At 44.1% G+C, this 20,245-nt stretch overlaps 1 protein-coding gene across 1 annotated transcript in view; it reads left to right on the forward strand.

Annotated features, from left to right (window-relative positions):
• Meis2 (Meis homeobox 2) overlaps positions 1-20,245 on the forward strand; it is a 203,889-nt gene that overhangs the window by 46,581 nt on the left and 137,063 nt on the right. Inside the window, exon 4 of the mRNA XM_038331389.2 lies at positions 12,037-12,182. Coding sequence (XP_038187317.2) covers positions 12,037-12,182 — 146 coding nt within the window. The remainder of the gene's footprint in view (positions 1-12,036; positions 12,183-20,245) is intronic.

A 20,245-nucleotide genomic window follows, 5' to 3' on the forward strand; every position in this document is an offset into this window, starting at 1 on the left:
ATTATTTGGTTTTTTTTTTTTTTGATGATCAATTTCTTGAGTTCTTTGTATATTTTGGAGATCAGTCCTCTGTCTGATGTGGGGGTTGGTGAAGATCTTTTCTCATTCTGTAGGCTGCCGTTTTGTTGACCATGTCCTTTGTTTTAATTTCAAGGCTATGTTTTTAAGAAAATGGTCTATTATTTTCATTTTGCAGTAACTAACTGATGAGGTAGATGCAATATTTATCAAAGTCTTTTATAGGTCTCCCCGAACTGATATCTGCTGTTATATGTTCATAGAAAATACAAACTTAAGGATTCAAACTCATCAACTGTCTTATATTATAAAATACTGTCCCAATTATTTTTTTCTTCTGTAACAAATACAACACTAAAGTGCAGACTCTAAAAGGGAAATGTAACAACTCCTGCTATGATTAAACTTTGCTTTTAAGTTTTAACAAATTTCATTATAGACTGATAATTAATGTTTGATTAAGTTCATAATATGCTAATTCTGTAGTTGTACTGTAACGTGTTCTTTTGGTATAGTTAATAGGTTCCGGGAACAGAGTGATGGTAGCCTAGTACCAGTAAGAAGATGCTTAAACTGTCTCAGTGGGTTTTCTTAGGTAGGAAATGCTTTTTGTAAATATAAAGGCTGTATCTTCTCATGAAAGACCTGTTGATTCCACGATGTTAGCCAGCTATCTTTACTAAAACACTTCAGGATGCTAAATATAGTCCACTTCAGTTAAATATGGATGTTTTAAAAAAGAAAATCCCAGCTAGTCTGCAACAGAAGGACATTTTGTGTGACAATATTTTGCATGATTAAAAATTTAAACAGAATAACAGCTATTTATATTTACAGTTACATGAGAGTAATTACTAAAGCAGACAAAATACTTAGAGCATCATTTAATAATGTTTTCCTTTAGCAAAGGTGCCAAAATGGTTATTTGCATAATTTTCACAATTTGTACTGAAACAGCTAAGGGAAATTGGGAAGCCATGCCTCCCCAAACACCTTTTTTTCTTCTTTGGGAAATATGGGGAAGAGAGACTCATAGATCATAACACTTTTTTTGTATGATTTTCCATAAATACAAAAGCCCTTATGTCAAAGCCATCAGGTGAAGGAGACAAAACCCATTCATACTTTCTCTTTTGGGGTCTTTATTTTAATGGTCAGCCCAGCTCAACTTCAAGGCTCCGAATTATAACATTTACCAGTTCAAAGATTAACCTTGGAGAGGGGCATTCTGCGCTGTTGGTAACTTGATCAGCTTGGTCTTCTGTGGGTCCCTTGCTCTGGTTCTCTGTATCCCGGGAGGGAGATGGTATCTGGCACATTCCTAGGATGACTGAAAGACAGCAGCCTCTGCACTGCAGGGCCCAAAGATTGTGAACTCTGTTAGCTGAAATGCCACGCTAGGGGAAGCCCGGTCGACATTAAACCAGCTTCAGCTGGAGGGAGTGCCGTGCAAGTACAGTTGGAATTTGAGAGCTGGGACCCAAGTGGACATTTGTCCCTGCTTCCTACCTTAATAAAAGCGGAGTGTTAACTGTGGAAAAGGGCATTTGAGAGGTCAGTAAAAATGAATCATTAGAGTGCCCAGAAGGGCTTTATTATGATGGACCGTGAATAACTCCAGAAGGTACCCTGTGAATGCCTATGTGCTTATCAGGTAACAGAGGACCAAGTACAGGCTTTTATCCTGTACCACAGAGAGCCAGCAGTCTGCTGAGTTATAATGGCAGAGGGGTATGCATCCCACTGGATTCAGGCAGTACTCTCCAGAGCATTCTGTGGGAGACTTAAGAGCATAGATATCCTTTCTTAAAATATTCTAAAATTCCTAACTGAACTCTATATGTACACACACACACACACACACACTACATCTATATTTTTCAGAGGAGAATGAATGAAATCCATATACTTCAAAGGAGAATATCCAAATGAAGTGGAGAATAGACCTAACATCTTGCCAGCTCCCCTTCACTTCTGCTATAAAGGATTAGCAAGTTCCAGTCAATAAACAAAGCCCTTTTATGGCTCCTAGCGGGTAAATTGAGGGGACTGATTTGGTCAAGGACCAGTATGAGGATGTTTCTGTTCAACAGCTAACAGGATTCAACATGCTATGGAAAATACAGGCATGCAAAACTATACTCCGACACTCACGTTGCCAGCTAAAGCCTAAAACACAGCCACATTTACATATGTGTCCATCTGTCTGTTTTTACACTTTATTTTTCCAACCAGTGGGTGAAGTGGTTTTCATCCAAGCTGCAGTCTGATTTTTTTCCCTCACCCACCATTTCCCATTCTATCCTATAGATGCATATTTTAAAGGGTGTGCTATTCGTCCCTGGACAAACATTAGCAAAGCCTGTGCAGGGACCTGCCCCTTCCCTGGAAAGCTGAGCCATGTCTGTAGCTCTGCGCACTCTACAGCTGCCCGTACCAGCTAGAGTATCTCGGATGTCTCCTGAGCAGTCGGGAGTCTCAGGGGTCTCATCCTGTGCCCCCATGTCTGGCCTGGGCCATTCTGCCACAGTCACAATCCAGGGCGAGCCAGCGGGGAGAATGGAAGTGCTTTGGCTCTCTTCAGTGGAGAGCCTTCGTAAATCCCGTGTAAATAGAAAGAGGACAACAAAGAATGAGCCCCTGCAGCTCTGAGCTTCTGGAGCCATTTGGGGCTGAATTTGCTAAATGCTGCTTATACCGCCTGAGAAGTTGAAGAGAAAGGACCATAAAATCCCCTCTCTTTCCCTTTCTGTTTGCCCTCCCCCCCCTTAGGGGGGAGGGTGTTCAGGACCAGAGAAGCCGAGGTAAAGCCTATGAAGACTTGTTTTTCAGTGTTCTTTTGAGTGTGAAAAAGGTGGCCTGGGTCACTGTCCCCTCTTTAATGTCGGAAGACCCACACAGCTAGTAAATGTTGCATGTAAACGAAAGCGTTCATCCCTTCTGTTTCCTTCCTTGCTTGTGGCTTATGAACTCGTCTCTTGGAAAAAAAATATCACAGAAAAATTTTGCTTGAACGTGTCCGGACGGTTAAGCCCAGCAGGAGAGTAAGAGAGACCAGTGATTAGCACAACTCACTGCTGCCCCGCCTTCCCCTGAATTTCTCGGTGTGCCCACCACCTCCCAACTGCCCTGATGTGAAAATAAACAAATAATAATAATAATAATAATTTCTTGTGGAGAAACATTGACTTTCCTGATGGTTCTTGGAAAGTAGCTTTTGCAAGGCTATATTCTGAAACAGAACCAGACTGAAGCTTCCCTTCCTCTCTCTTTCTTACTTGCAATCTTGGTACAGCTTTCTTAGTGGGAGGCCCTAAATTAAACTCCTGGAAGGACCCCCTAACAACCAGCAAGAAAATATCTTTTGACTGTTGGTGCATTTTAACCCTGTTTTCCAAGTACTGTTTTAAGAGGGAAAAGGAACCAAGAAATGAAAGAATGTTAGTTCCCAAAATACTGTGTGGCCTTCACATGGCTTCAGGGTAAACTTTCTTTTTAACTGCAATGCTTCTACTGTCCCTGAGTGTGTGAGCAGTGTGCGCCGCCCTCTCTGCCAGCACCCCACCTTCTAAGAGAAAAGGGCAGGGTTGAGATGGGGGTACCATCTTCTCCACAGACAATCCATGATACATGTCCTGGTACAGGCTATCTGGGGACAACCAAACCATATTCCCACACTATGCAGTGCAAAGCCTAGCTAGGCCCAGCACCCCTCAGGGAAGGGAGAGTGGAGGGAGGAGGAACCCCATGGAATACTGAATCACCCTCTCCCCTCCCTGTTGGGCATTTTTCTTCGAAACAGGGCACAATCGTCTCAGATCCTAAACTCTATCTAGTGGCTTTTCCTACTAGTACACTCATACCGTTAACGTTTGATTGTTGGCCTTATGCTCAAGGGTGCGTAACCTCTGAGACCCGCACCTTCATAAGGAAAAAAATTGAAAACAAAAGAATAAGCCACCGAGGAAGCCAAGAACACAGCACCCCAACTCTCAGACAGGACGTAGGAACAAACCGCAAAACCGACATTTTCACTAGGACCTGAAGGCTGAATAGGAGCTTGCTAGCAAAGAGTATTAGAGAGTGGGAAGGAAATGGAGAGAACAAGCACAGCAGACCAATGGGAAGGAGTAAAGGTTTGGACTCTTCAAAGGCTCCTTGACTCAGTCTTGAAAACTTGGTTGATTTTTTCTATTTCATTTAATGCAAATCATAGATCTTTAAGGAAAAGATGACCTTATATAGATAATAGGTACTCTTTTTAAAAATTTATTCCTATTTTATGTGTGTTGGTGTTTTGCCTGCATGTATGTCTGTATAAGGGTGTCCAGTCCTCTGAAACTGGAGTCACAGACAGTTGTGAACTGCCATGTGGGTGCTGAGACTTGAACCCGGGTTCTGTGGAAGAGCAGCTAGTGCTCTCAACTGCTCAGCCATCTCTCTAGCCCCCAGATACTCTTGGTTTTGTAAAAATGCACCTAGTGATTTTTTTTCGCCCATATTTCTTTTTGTGTTTGTATTAAAGAGTTACTTGTATTTCCTCTGTTGGGAGAGGCGCATGGCCAAGCCATAGCGTTCTTGTAGAGGCCAGGCTTGTAGGAGTCACTTTTTTTTTTTTTTTTTTTTTTTTTTTTTTGTTTTTTCAAGACAGGGATTCTCTGTAGTTTCTAGAGCCTGTCCTGGAACTAGCTCTTGTAGACCAGGCTGGCCTCGAACTCAGAGATCCGCCTGCCTCTGCCTCCCGAGTACTGGGATTAAAGGCGTGCGCCACCACCGCCCGGCTTGTAGGAGTCACTTTTCTCCTCATCATGTGAGTTTCATGGAGCAAACATTGGTCGTCAGGCTTAGTGCCAGGTGTTTTTTGCTAATGAGCTATCTTGCCAGCTCTTGTGTTTATGTCTAAATGCATTGTCACAAATCTCTCCTGGTGCCATAAAGATAAATGAGTATCCCGGGCCTGTCTCCTGGGATTTAATTCTTCAGGGTTGAGAGGTAAATTCCGAATCTGGCTCTGCCGTACCATCTTCCTGACATTCCAGCCTAGCACAAGGCAGAAGATGGAGGATGGAGCATGGTCTTGGAAGGCCAAGTGCCTGTCTCAGTCACTTGTGATTCTGACAAATGACTTTGCACCTCAGTTTTCCTCACTGTAAAATGGAATAGATAATAATAATGTTTTAATCTTTTTCTCTTCCTTCCTTCCTTCCTTCTTTCTTTTTCTTCTTTCTCTTCTTTTTGGTGAAGACTGACTATGATTACAACATTGCAAGTACAAATAAAGATAAATTTGGGGGGATGAAGATAATGAAAGTGAGAAGTGTTGAAGAAGCAGAGGGTGGGGCCTTGTGTGTCACAGGAATACCAACACACACACACAAAAAAAAATGCATGTTGAATAGAAATGTTTAAGGACTGGGTAAATGTGTGTGTGCGCACCTACAAGGGTCTGTGCTTACTACCCCCAAAACAGTTCATCTTTTATACAAATTGCATTGCTTTATAAGTATTTTATAAAGCCCCCCACACGCCTATATACCTGTTTATAGTCACAGATATCATACACCAGCACCTGCATGTTATGAACACATCTAAGTGCTAGAAGTGAGATGGTTGGAAGGTAGTGTTTTCTATTTATCTGTCTCTCTATCTATATTATCCATCAACCATTTATCAGTGGGTAGTGTCTCTGGCTACCAGATCAGTGGTGCCTGACCTTGTCAGGGTCTCGACTTGGCTCTGAAAGCTTAATCACAAAAATTCCAGTTCTACACTGATTGTATGTGAAGCCCTCTCATGCCCTGGCAGACTTGTGAAGAAAAGTGTGCCCATTTGTATTTGTGGCCAACCCGGACCAGCGCTCACAAAGTTTCAGGTGTTGTACCCTAAAATTAACACTTTCCCAGGATTTAGGCCTTTTCTTGTAGCCTTGGGCCTTCTTCAATGTGGGTTAATAAGAGGGTTCAGACAAAATAATGTTTAGGGAAGTAATGGTTAGTTCATGGGCTTCTGAGGGAGCCTGTGGTAGCTGGGTGGACTTGGAGAAGCTAAGCCTGGATTCTGGTTCATCCTTGAAGGCAGAGAGCTTGGGCAATGAGACAGCCTCGTGGTTTCAGTGTCCTCTGAAAATAAGTTTGTTTTTTAGGGCATGGGGAAAGGAGGCAAGAAGAATTCTCCATTTTTGTGCTATTAGACACATTCTAACACATCATCACTGTTTTTTATTATATCTTTACTCCAAACTTTTCAACGGATGTCTAGGTAGGTACTGACTTTGAGCTAAAAGGAACAGCACGGTATGCCAATGAGGGGAAGTGTGTCCTTTGCTTGAGTGGTTTTTATGGCCAAGGGTTTTAGGGATGGCATTTTCGTATGTAGGGTCATCTGAGGGTCCTCTCACAATGTGCTCGTGTCTGGCTTGATTTGCTGAATACATATCTATGGATAGGGACTTTTGCATTTCCAGAATATTCCGGGCGCCTTGGGGTTCCGCATCCTGCCACTCAGCGGCCAGCATCACTTGTTGAGGCAGGTGCCTTTGTAGCTACCCATCAGAACAGTGCCTGTGCCCCGAGACTGCTCGGCTCAGCTCAGGAAAGAATGCGGGATTTCCTTTAGAGCGTGAATGTAAATCCAGCCAGAGAGTTCTCACAATACTTCAGAGTCTTAAAACAGCAGAAGGATGCAGAGATTAGAGCAGGCCTCCAGACAACAACAAGGATAGCAGCCTAAGGGGATATTCTCAGAGCTGTGCTGCTTGAAGTGGGCATCAGAACCACCTGCATGGCTTATTAGTGCTGAGACTGATGGGCCCCACACCTAGCCTTGCCTAGTCACTAGGTCTTCGGTGGATCTGAGATTCTGCCTGCTTCTTAGCTGAGTCCGAAGCTGCTGAACTTTATTTCAGGAGCCAGTATTCCAGTCCTATTTAACGTGAACATGGGGTAATCATGGGAACAGTCTAGGGACCTGCTCTAATCTCTCCAGAAGGCCAGATGGGACAATCATAATCACTCAACATGCCACTCCCCTAAGTATGGAATAGTAGAGTACTCTTCCTGGGGTACATTTAGTTTCAAGTCAGGTTATTGAAGTAAAGGACTGGTGTCACTGAGGTGAGACGATTTCTCCCAGTCAAGTGCCTGCTGGACAAATATGAAGACTTGAGTTTGCATTCCTAGCACCCACATAAAAAGGATGAACACATGCCTGCGTCTCACTGCTGGCGAAGTAGAAAGCAGAGACACTATGTCCCCCTGGCTTGTTGGCCAGCCATTCACCAATTCGGTGAGCTCCAGAGGCCATGAATGGCCCTGTCTTAGAAATGTAGCGGATGGCTCAGTGAGCGGGAACGCCTGCTGGGCATGCCTGTGAACCTCAGTGAGGATTTGGAGCAGCCTCAGAAAAGCTGGGTGTGGCCATGGGTGCCTGGGCTGCTGCACTGTGGAGGGCAAAAGCAGGAGGGTTAGTGGGACTTGTTAGCCATCAGACTAGCTTCAGGTTCCGTGGGAGACCTCGTCTTAACAGAATGAGGCAGGGAGTAATAGAACAGGACATCTAAAGTTCTCCTCTGCTCCTCATGTGCCCTTGTGTATGCATACCCTTGCACGAACGCGCGCGCGTGCGCGCACACACACACACACACACACACACACACACACACACTGAAGTGACTGAATTGATTTTAAGAAAGAAAGCGTTGGGCCATTGAGATGGCTGGGTGGGTAAAGGAAGTTACCAGCTAGGCCAACAACCTGGAGACCATGTGGGTAGAAGGAGAGCTCTGACTCCCACAAGTAGTTCTCCGACCACACACACACGCACACACACACACACACACACACACACACACATGCATAAAGTACCAGTGCCAATCTTTGTGCATAAGCAAATCCCAAGACTCATTTAAAATGCATAGTCCTGGGCCCTGGATATTTTGATGTACTGAGTCTGGGATGAAGCCTTCAAGTCCACACCTTCATTAGTCTCCCATGCTCTAGTATACCTGCTGTCTATGTGCTCACTGGCCTGGAGACCATCTTCTTATGTTTACACATGTCACATTTCACCGGCATACACATCATTTGAAAATCTTGTCCAAAACGTAGATCTCTACCTTGGTCAAAGGATTAGCAATCTTCAAAAGGAAACAAACTCTGCATTTCTTTATTTCTTTATTGTCAGAGATGGGACTCTGGTAGTAGTACGGTCACCCACATAGGCCCTGGGAGCACTAAGGTCTCTCTCTCTCTCCCAAGGAATGCCATTGCTGGCATGTTTGGAAGTGAGTGTGTACATGCAAACAATCTACCAGCTACCAAGAACAGGCTTTAGATATGCTGTGGGTGCAGCTCCCCAGTGTGACCATTGTCAGGAAGAGGACAAAGCCTTTGAGCTAGCCCTTCGGCAATTGACACTTCCAACAGCCATATTGTGAAGGTTATGAATCTAGGTAGGGCACAAATGAGGGAGAAGCAATTCTTTTTCTCAAGGCTTCTCCAGTACTGAGTCATAACTTCAGGGGTTGATGTCTGTACTTTCAGTGTTGCTGCCTCCTTTAGTACACACATGGTGCTAGTGTATGCACGCCCTCTAGCACATTAACTCAATGACTCCACATGCTAACACCAATAACCCTGTTCCACACAGCCCGGAAACAAGAAAACAATATCCAGGGTCACCAGCAGCTTAGTTCCAACAGCACCTGCCGAAGTTTTGTTTAGGCTCAGAAAACACAGTGGCCTTTCAGACGTTTTCTTTATGTTGTTGTTAGAACTTGGTGCTAGACTTGGTTCATAGTTCATTGAAAAAAAAATGATGGCAATTATTGTTGTATCTGGGAAAGAAAAATCCCTCTTTTTGTAGAGATGTAAACACTAGTATTAAAAGTCTATTATCCATATACATGTATGAAACTTAATTTGAAAATCCTATTGAGTATCTAGCTATTAATATAAAATCAGACATGTTTTTGTTTATAATTATTTATGATACCATTCTAAATTCAAATATTTCATAACATTTTCACAAAATGGACTGCTTTCCATTAAAATTCATGTAATGCTTCTCTTTATCCAATTTAAGTCAGTCATCAAAGGATGCTCATGCTAGTTACATTTTTTTTCTGGAGCTAAACATAGTGAATCATATAGTCTGAGAGTGTTATCAGCCCCCTTTCATTTTAAACAAGAGAAAATGCACCATGGAGTCACTGCCTCTCATTTTTGTAAGGTCATTGATTGGGTTCAAAAGACAAATGCCTTTTTTCGTTGAACTTCCTTCAATTAAGCCATTAACCTCTTGCAATAAGTGTATTCAAAAATCTATCAAAGAAAGCTAAATGAGATTTTAACAAAATCCTGACAATTTTAGCTTAAACATATACACAGAAACCATATGTGCTTAGGAAGAAATATATACACACAGGCATTGTTTACAGAGCGTGTTTTTCTATTTGGAAGACAGTGAAGGAAGACTTATTCCATACATAATCTGAAACGTGCATTCAGAGAGCTACAGAGATCCCACAGTAAGAGACAAAGATATCTCTATCCACAGTGTGGAGACAGACAGACCGACTGACTTCAAACTTGGACTTGCAATGTGAATTTTTTCCCCCTCATCTCTGGGTACTGCTTTTCAAAATTGCCTCAGGCTACAGAACAGCACCTCAGATCCCCAAGGCCCACTGCCTGCCTCCTAATAGCCACTCTCCATCTGTGTCACATGAACAGCTGATGACATCGCCCCAGTATCTGTATTTCGGAGAGCACTTCCACCCAGGTGAAAATGCTGGGGTTGCCAAGGAGCCGTCAGAAGCCATTAGTGTGGGTGAGAATTTGCCTTGCAGCAGTTCCTTGGCACGGTGGAAACTGTGTGCACACGTCCCCATGCAGGCTTGGGCGTGTGCATGTATGCGTGTGCATGTGCAGGTGCGTGCATGTGTGTGCATGTGCGCGAGTGCATACATGCATGCATGTATGTGTGGTGTGTGTGTGCATGTGTGAGCGCATGCGGGTATATATGCAACTCCCAGATAGATGTACATGTGTGTGCAGGGAAGGTCAACAGATAGAGACTAGATTCTATATATCCAGTATTCAAAAGCCAAAGGATTTTTCTTTCCCTGCCCACCTATTCTTTCTTTGACTGTTGGACTGTGTGTGTGTGTGTGTGTGTGTGTGTGTGTGTATTGTATCCCCACCCCCATCTCTCTGTCTCTGTTTCTATTTCTGTGAGTGTATGTATGTGTGTGAGTGGTGTGTGTGTATGTGTCTGTCTCTCTCTCTTTTATCATAACAGAAGGCAAAGAAAAAGAGAACAGCAACTTTGGGGTCATGCTCTAGTGTTTGGGCAGATGGAAGGGAGCTGCTTTGCCTTGGGGCAGGGTGGCTGTAACGAAGTGGCCTGTCAGTCTGTAAATAGTGAGGGTCATCCCTTCCATGTGATGGAGGGGATCGCATTGCAGTGAAAATGGAAATGTCAATAAAATTAATCTGCCAGCTCTTTGCTGTGGTTTTTCTGCTTCTCTGGTCAAAGAAGGTTGAGATTTTTTTTTTTTGTCCACGAGAGAGCTAAAGGAACAGGTACCAGAAAGGCCACAGGCAGACCCAGAAGTTCTAAGGCCAGTGCCCCAGTGGGCAGGAAGTCTGGGGAAAACACCATTTGGGAGGAGGGAGCGGGGCTGGGGATTTGCTGGTGGATCTGCTGCATTCCTTGGGCAGCTACAGAGTGCCCAGCTCAGGCTACATTGAGCATAGAGTTTATTGTTTTAGGCTTTCTTGGACAAGGTTTTTACTTAGCGTGGGATTTATGGCATTTACTGCTAATGAATGTCTATTCTTAAATTACAAAAAAACCCATCTCAGCGCAATTCCCAGATGTCCTTCCAGGACCCCAGCTTCTTAAACACCAGCAGGGAGCATAAACTCTCCGCTTCTCTGTTTTCCTCTTTCGTGTGGCTCCAGGCTAATGATGTGCAAGGGAAACACAGCCATCTCTAAAGCCCCACTGCTGTCCCCGTATTCTTCATTTATTTTGCATTTGATTATGCCACAAGTCGGATCTTGTTTCTTTCCTTTTTTTAAAAGTTATTAGTTCAAATATTAATGTAGGGATATGGCATATATTGCTACCCTTGATTGATGCCTTCCCAAAAACAGGAAGACGTGCTCGTATGAATTTTAAGAAAGTAGGGGTCCTGCAATGCCTTGCCAGAAGAGTTTTTCAGATACATAATTTAGATGCCCTCCAGGCAGGCTTTCAAGGCATTTTTGCCAGAGGGCAAGAAAAAATAACTCTGACTGTTAAAAGTAAATGATTTTTGCTAATGCACAATTAATGCCAGAGAAAAGCACAGAAGAGAAAGATGTGGCTTAGGAAGTTCTGAGTAAGTGAGCACCCTACCTTGATGTGTGTCTTTTTGTCTGCCCCCTTCACGATAATGATCAGCAGTGCCGAGAGCTTAAAAGTTTTCATGTCATGCAAATGTGGCGCTCTGGGTCACGGGAGGAGTGCGCAGAGTGCACGAGTTTGGGAGGTGACAGTTCTGGGAGGGGCCGAACAGGCAGTGCGTTCTGAGCGATCAACAGTGACTCCGCTACTGTCACCTACGTGGGCAGCCCAGGGTATATAGACTACAGAACATTTAACTTGATTACCGGGCAGTCTGTGCTCACGATGGGCACGGGGATGTATTTCTACCAAATGGGCTTTCTCATAGCGGTTTGCCCACACTGGGTTCCATAATTGACAAAGAGCTACTGCGCTGTGTCAAGTACACAATTATAATTGAATTAATGATATGGGCGAGAGGGAGACACACAAAATTAACATTTGAAGAGGCCTGGCTTAATTTTGTCTTTTACATATTTGTGTCTCCAATTATACTTTAATGAAAGGGAATATACCCCCTTAATGGATTTCTTTCAGCGAGCTTAGCTGAGCTCGTCATTAGGGCTGGCATTGTTGTTGGCACCCTCCCTCTGCTCGCTCTAATGGCTCTTCATTCCTTCCTGTTAGGTGATGGGTTAGACAACAGTGTAGCTTCACCTGGCACAGGTGATGATGACGATCCAGACAAGGACAAAAAACGCCAGAAGAAACGAGGCATCTTCCCCAAAGTCGCGACAAATATCATGAGAGCGTGGCTGTTCCAGCATCTCACAGTAAGTTGAGACACAAGATATTTAAAATAACGAAAACTTTGTTTGTCATTTTGCGAAGTTTTTGCACGTCACATGGTCTCTCACACACGGTTGGTTTTGGTTTCAGTTTGAGTTCTGTTCTTCTGTTTCATTTTCTTTAAAAACAAGGTTGCCTGCTCACAGTTCCTTGGACTCTGGTGACCAGTAGCCGGCATAATTTTGTCACCCATTACCATCCAAACAGCACCCTCTAGAAAGGAACAGCATTTTGTCTTAAGAGGTCAGCAATGGACCTTGTTCAGAATGGCCTGAGACTTTCAATAACATATGTCGATGTTTACTGTACTACAAGATATGAGCAACTTCAGACGATGCAGCTTCAACCAAAGGAGAGAGCTGTAAGGCGCTCATGAATTTGTTAGCATTGCTGATTCTCCTGCTAACCATCGCTGTCCCCTCCATGAGCAAAGCTTGCCACATGCATGCCCAGGCTCATCTCATGGAGGTGGTCTGATAATATGGCATACATATGTGCGTGTGTGTGTGTGTGTGTGTGTGTGTGTGTGTGGTGTGTGTGTGAGTGTGTGTGAGTGTGCGTGTGAGTGTGTGTGCATGAGTGTGCGTGAGTGTGTGTGTGAATGTGTGTGTGCGTGTATGTGAGTGTGTGTGTGCATGTGTGTGTGTGTGCATGTGTGTGAGTGTGTGTGTGCATGTGTGTGTGTGTGTATCCAATACAGCAAAGGGTTATAGGTACTCTAGTGCCTTTGTTTGTAAGGTTGAAATGAAAGATTCTGTTTTAGCTGTTCAAGTCCATTATCTTAAAAGCTAACCCTTTTCACTTGTGGGAAAGATTAACATGGGCAATGGCCTTAAAGCGACAATTTATATCCCCGTGTTTGCAGCCAGTTTTATGTGTCAGTATATACTGTTGACTCAAAGGCTCTCATGACGGAAAGTGACAAGACATTTTTTTTTTTATAGAGAAACCATGCATGCTTATATTTTACTATCTGTTTGGAAACCCTTGGGAACTTTCCGAGGATGCGTCTTGTCCTACATTGTTTTCCAGGCCATTCTATGTACACTGTAGCTTAAGAGCAGAGTAAGTAGCTCATTGAAAGCTGAAGGTCTCCTGCGCTGATCCAGCTTGTGTGTAATCATGCTGAAGGAATTAGCCACAGTGCTGTGAGTCCAGCACAAGTTTCTACTCTTATTTATGATGCTGGCTGCTGGTCTGCTCTTCTCACAGAGGGACGGAGGGCAAGGGGTGGGATATGACAGTAGGGAGGAAGAAGCAGTGGATTCATGTTTCTAAATCCGACATTTGGATGTGAGGACGTTAAGGCCAAACCGAGGTGAATTGATCTGGCCTGCGGTGACCAGATCAGCTGGAGGTACCAACGAGGCTGCCTTGGTAGTGGTTATTCTTGCCTTGCAGCTATGGCTATTTCAAAGGTCAGGGCCCTACACTGACTTGGCTCAGAGGAATTAGATGGAACATGCGTCTCTGGGCTGATTACTTAACCAAAGACAAAATAATGAGTCCTAAGCAAATACTGACTAATTGAAAGGGCTGTAAATCCATTACATATTGGTCAGGGATAATCAGGAGTATTTAATCACTTTTATCTATTCAGGAGCACTGAAGCTGCAACGGCAAAGCCCTCAACCTTGCCATGTGCTTATTATTCTCGTCATTATCAAAATGACTTCACAGCTGTTCATTGCTACATCACCTCAGCTGGAGACTGGCTAACCTGTAAAATGGTTTTAATTTCGAAGTCGAGTGAGTGTGAGGGGAGGGTTTCCTTGTTTTTACCCCGAGGTTTGGTGGTTTAAGTAGCTGGAGATGCTCAACAGGCAAACTGCTTCCTCCTGACCAGTTCGGCTAGTTGGTTTGCTTCCTCTGGGTTCCCTTACAGTGATTGTGTTCTCGGTTGAAATGGTTGCCTTGCAACCAAGCATCTGTGTGCATGCATTTTCAGCCATGCCAGGAAAACCAAGGTGCCAGAACGCTCCTACCTTGGAGAATGTGGCTACTTTGAACTCAGACTAAGAAGCAGAATCTAGATGGTCAAACCCAGCTGTCTGAGTCACCAGTTCCTGTTCTTTCCACCTGTGAAGGAGGTGACTTTGCTCAGGTCTTATCTTTAATGGAGACCTCAGAATGTCTGCCATTGGTCTGCTCAAAGTCAAGGTGGTGATGGCGGTGATGGCGGTGATGGGGCTAGGGAGAAGCCAAGGGCTGCTTTGCTCCCCTGTCTGGACAGCCACCAGCTGTCCCAGTCTTTCTGAATATGGAAGGGTCTCTGCTGCAGCTCTGAACAAACCTCTTGGTGAGCCATCAAGAGCTCTCTTTGGATTTCTTGCCTTGACCTGTCATGGATCCATTGTCTTATTATACACTGCGGTCACCTGCTCATGATTCCTTGGCACCTGTCTGTCAACAGTGCTACAAACTCACCGTCCTTGCCGCACGAGAATGTTTACCTAGTTAAATACACACAAGACTTTGCGCAGAACTCTCTACACCACTAACAATTTTATTGAATGCTTAGAAAGAGAGAGAGAGAGAGAGAGAGAGAGAGAGAGAGAGACTTGGAATCAGGAGTACATGATTTCAACCTCCCTTTTCCCCTGGTCTGTCTGATGGCCAGTTTAGCCCATTAAGTTCCCTGGATTCTTCTTTGGTCCATTTCTCAAATGAGAGAGCTATGTCACAGCATCCATAGGTCTCTCGTCTGTACCTCTGCATCTGTGTACCACCCAAGGCCTATAGGCAGAGCAATGCCCCCAGCCCCAGCCCACAGTCATCCTGCCATTTCCTTCCTCTTTTCACTTGTCGCTGAGTGCTTGCCTTTTCTCCTCTCCATGGCCTTCTCTCAGAAATTGCCCTTTTTCATGGCTTCCTCCCACGGGCTTTGTCTCCCATCTCTCTTTCTGTTCCCCTCCAGGCCTTTTCTGCACCTCCCTTGGATCTCAGAGAAATTCTCTCTGCCTTTCGTTTTGAAAATGTTTTCTCTCTCCATCCACACGTCACCCCCACTGTAGCAAAGAGGCCCCGGTAACTTTGATGAGGATGGTCCTTGTAAAACTTTTACTTTCTGATCTTAATGAGCTGAAAGATTTACTCCACTGTAATTCTGAGCTCAGAAAACAAGAATAGAGCCCCCTAACTAGCGACATGTTAATTTAGACCTCTTTTCTTACATACACTAACAGGCATGAGGGAGTTCTTGCAAATAGGGATATCCTGGTATATTTCTCTGTCATTTAATGAATTTCAACATTCAAAGTGAAATGTCGGCTGGAACTCACTGCAAATCGATGTGGCCTAAATTATTATTTCATGTAAATTGCTTTCCACGTGTGGGATTCAATGCACATTCTTCCATTATCAGTCTCTTTAACATTATTTCAAACTGGCCTGTCCCCTTTTGTGTGGTGTGACCTGTTCTTGTAGTACAATAATCCCTGATGTACTCTTTTTTTCTTTCTTTCTTAAAAAAGAAGCTAATTGAATTATCTCATTATTTTAATTTGTTAAGCAAATGTATTTTGCATCTCAGGATGTGTTCTTATAGAAGGGGGCTGCAAAGGCTTTGCCCCCTGAATGGGCCATTGGCCCATTTTGACATTCATGCATTCATTAACTATCAGAACATAAAAGAACTCTGGGTGTATTTTTTTTCCAAACACCCAACCAGCATGAAGCAACTGTCCCCAATAAGCCACAGGGGTCTCCCTACATATGTTCTCAACTGCAAGCTATTGTCACCTATTCTGAATACCTCAAAAGGCCGAGAGGAGGGAAAAAACCCAACTCAACAAAGGCCAACTGTAGCAATTGTGAAGTCTTAGTCTCAATATGACAAAAATCATTAACCTTCCATTTTCTACGAAGAACAAATTCCAGTACAATTGTTAAGAGTTGAAACAGTCTCTCAGATTCCTATGAACCATGGTTAGGGAAAAGGATAATCAATTTGTTAATAATTGATTACTTTGGAAAAAAAAGGTTTAAACTAGAACCAAAGTAGAATTTTGAAAACTGAGCTGTTTGACGAGTCTGTTTCCACGCTCAGAGCCAAGCTCTTTGAATTTGTTTAATCTGATGTTAAAGGATTACTCTCTAGCTTTCTAACTAGCAGTTTTCATGGTGTCCTTTAAAACAATATCCTCTAGAATGTGCAATACTTTTACATAAATAAATCTGTTTCTTCTTAGAAATTCAGTTAGCAAAACTGTTGAATACCCATTATCCTCTTCCATTCATGCATGACCCTGTCTGGTTTTTTCACCCTACAAAATCTAGGGGAGGTGGAAGAAAAAAAAATCTGTTGGAAATACACTTGCATTTGCCAGAAAGTAGACAAGGACCAAAACAAATAAACAAGCAAACAGCAATAGAGCTATCTCAGCGAACTGTTATTCTCTTTGTTAACACTTGGAGATTATAAAATTCTAAAAGTAAGCCTGCCATTACAAATTTTTTTTTATTCTACTGCAAAGATACTTTAAAAAGAAATGGCAAGAAATAATCTCCAGGTTGGCAGTTTATAACCATACTCCAGGCCCTTCGTGCTCACACCAGCCTGCAAGCGTCTTTCCTCACCTGGGGAGAGCGCCCTGAGTTGTGCACACCACGGGGGAGAAAGAGAAGGTCCTAACACCCAAGGCCTTGACTTGTTCACGCCACTTTCTGACCCAGGAGGGTCTTTGCATTGGAAATGCCATAACCCTACCCTTTAATAGGTGTGGCACTTCCTTCAGAGATATCCATAGTGCCTCAGAAGCAAGCAAGAGTACATTGTGCAGTCTCCTTGAAATAGCAAGTTTTAATGCTCTGTCTCTGTCTGTGGCAAGCACTGCTTACCTGCTCCGTGTCTGCGGGTGTGTGAAAAGGGGCTGTGGTCTGTGGCTTGGTGATGCCTCATCTACTGGCAGTCATTTTATGGGACCATGTAAAAGCCTAGCTTGGTGTTGACCTACAGAGAAGATGAAGCCTAGTTATGTCTCCTTACAGGTTACATTAGAGAAGCATGTCATGAATATCCGTCAGTCGATTCATGGAGATCTGTTGATAGGAAACAAAGTCATCTTGAGTTTCCTGTTATACTACACCCTCACCCCCCACATATACGAGAGAGAGAGAGAGAGAGAGAGAGAGAGAGAGAGAGAGAGAGAGAGAGAGAGAGAGAGACGGAGGGAAGGAAATGGATAGACAAACTTTCATTATTTTGTCTATTAACTAGTTTTCTGGTTCTCTTTCATTTTTGGCTGGTCTAGATTGCTTTGTTTCTTTTTTTCTTTTCTGTCTTTTTCGGGTTTTGGTTTTTCAAGACAGGGTTTCTCTGTGTAACAGCCTGGCTGTCCTAGAACTTGCTTTGTGGACCAGGCTGGCCTCGAACTCACAGAGATCCACCTGCCTCTCTCTGTCTTACAAGTGCTGGGATTAAAGGCATGCACCACAACCACCTGGCTCTAGATGGCTTTCTTAAATGAGGGAATGAAAGTCTGGATTCAGTGCACAGGACTACAAATACGTAACACAGTAATATTTTATCTTAAATATCACCTCCCTGTTTCATTTTCCATGGCTGTCGAACGGGGATAATTCCGGATTTTCCTAATACTACAGGGGATTAAATGAGACGCATGTGTGAAAGCTCCCAAATTTGTACCTGGTTCTTATAACAGATACTAAATATAAAGGAGCAGCCAGGCATAGTGGCACACGCCATTAATCCCAGCACTCAGGAAGCAGAGGCGGGCAGATCTCTGTGAGTTCCAGGCCAGCCTGGTCTCCAGAGTGAGTTCCATTACATCCAGAGTTACAGAGCAGCATAATATAGAGAGGCCTTGTTTCAAAAAGTCTCTCTCTCTGTGGGGGGGGGGAAGGGTGTATATTATGATTCTTATTTGAATCTAGTTGCATGCAAGAGGTCCTGACCAGTGGGTGGACCTGGTCATCCGATGTTATCATATCCTGTCCTGGCATTGTGTGAGATAAAGAGATTGGATTTTCATACATAAAGCCCAGATGGGCCCAGTAAGAGAGAACATGTCTCACCAAACCGTTTAAAAGCTGTGACCACATTTAATGGTTTTTCATGAATGGTAACTGGTAGATAGCATCAGAGGCGGAGAGCACTAATGCCAGCTGGAGTCCACTGCACCATGGTGCCCCTGCAATCCCAACACTTGGAAGACAGAGGTCAGAAAAATCCTAGGCCCAAGACTAGGCTGGGCTGTATAGGAAACCCCTCTCTGGGGGGAAAAAGAAAAAGAAAAGCAGGAATATTTGATAGTCCATCTGGCACAGGGAGGGGAGAAGAACGTTGTTGGGATGGTTCAGAAAGCCTCCATGATTTTCGAGAGAGGTTCTCCTTTACACTCTGCATCCTAACTGTGTGGGATCCGAACTTGCCTGGCTCGTCTCAGTTTTGAGCCGAGCTTTCTGATCTTCACCGGGGTATGGTTTTTCTAAAGGAGTCGGTTCACATAAAGCGCTTTGATCTGAGTTTGAGCTCCATGATCGTGGGAAAGCTGTGCAGCCACTCTCAACCTTTGCTTTTCACCTTCAGTAGGAAACTAGTGAGCGCATGATCTCCATAGCACCCACTCGCACTGCTGCGCAGCGCAGACAACGTAGTCAGCGTGCACACCCATGCGCATTGCGTGGATTTAGGCCTTTTGATCTTCTGGTTGCGTGCTGTGGTCTCCAACTGCTGGAGGCCTTTGCCACCTCACAGCCTCATCAGGATTACTTATCTGCCGTGCTCCTCTTCATCAAAGTGCCTCTCCTTGTTCTTCTTGTACACCTGTGTCCGTGAAGATGCCATGACAGCCTCTCTCACTCCCCATCTCTTTAAGAACCTAGAGTGCTCAGTAGAAGCAAAAGTCCATGGACATAAGTTATTTCTACTTGGAAAATTAGCCACTTGACGATTCTGAGACTGGTCTACTTAATACGAACAGCTGTGTGCCAAATTAATTCCAAATATGAAATCTTGGCCTTGCTTACGGAGAGGGAGATGAGACCGTCTCTCTCGTATTCAGGGAGGCAAATGCGCACCGAGTGCAGGCGGAGCTCCCTGGCAGAATGTTCAGGGAGAAAGGTGTGAGCAGAAAGCGCAGCCGAAGGGCACCAGCAGAGAGTGAGGTTCTCCCCAACGTGCCGAGCAATGGCTGCCCCTTGCCTTTGCCTCCGCATTGTTTTTTTTTTTTCCTTGCCAGGAGAAAAACATCTGTGAGTTATTTGAATGGAACCTTATACTAGAGATCGCTTGAATTGGTGTCATCTCTGTTTAATTTCAGGAAATGATGTCACAATGCATTAAATAACAGTGCTGGGTGATTTATTTTCCCGTGGACATGCTGTCCTAAGCATTCCTCTTCCCTTGCAGTGTTTCCAATTAACTGTAAGCTTGAATGTTCTTCCTATTTTATAATGATTTTGAGGGGTGGGGGGGGGGTGGGGCAGGAGACCAGGGTTGGAAAGAGAGGCGTCGTTTCAGGGGTTGCCGAGGTTCAACGCTAATGACACATCTATCGTGTCCTTATTGGGACTGGAGGGTATTGAGCGCCAGGGGTATGGTCACCAATGGCAAGCTGGAACACTGTTGGTTGGTTTCAAAGAACTGCTGGAAAAGAAAGCCTGAAGGCTCTGGTGCTAGCTGTTCTGATAGCCTCTAGATAATTCTATTAACGACTCACACACTATAGCTTCTCCCGCTCGAGGTCTCTGTGCTCTGCCTTCTTCAGAAAAGAATAGAGGACACAAGTCAATTCTGTGTACCATCTCTTGTCGTTTTTCCAATTTCTCAAATTAAAGAGACAGGCCAAAAATTTAATGTTGTGTTAAATCATAGAAACTCCTCTCGAGGAAAAACGGCTGCAGCTGAATTGTCTGTGCTTCTCTTGATGAGGCGATTGCACGTTGTAGCAACTCAGCCTTTTAGTTGTCCTGATTCGGTGTTTAGAATCGGGTGATCCGGCGTTCTGTATGGAGCAACCCATGTATTGGTGTGGGCTTCTCTGTTCATGTGCTCTTCCTGGATGGTACTGGTTACACAGCTTCT

Source organism: Arvicola amphibius, chromosome 5 (assembly GCF_903992535.2).
Source record: "Arvicola amphibius chromosome 5, mArvAmp1.2, whole genome shotgun sequence".
Classification (NCBI taxonomy): Eukaryota; Metazoa; Chordata; class Mammalia; order Rodentia; family Cricetidae; genus Arvicola; species Arvicola amphibius.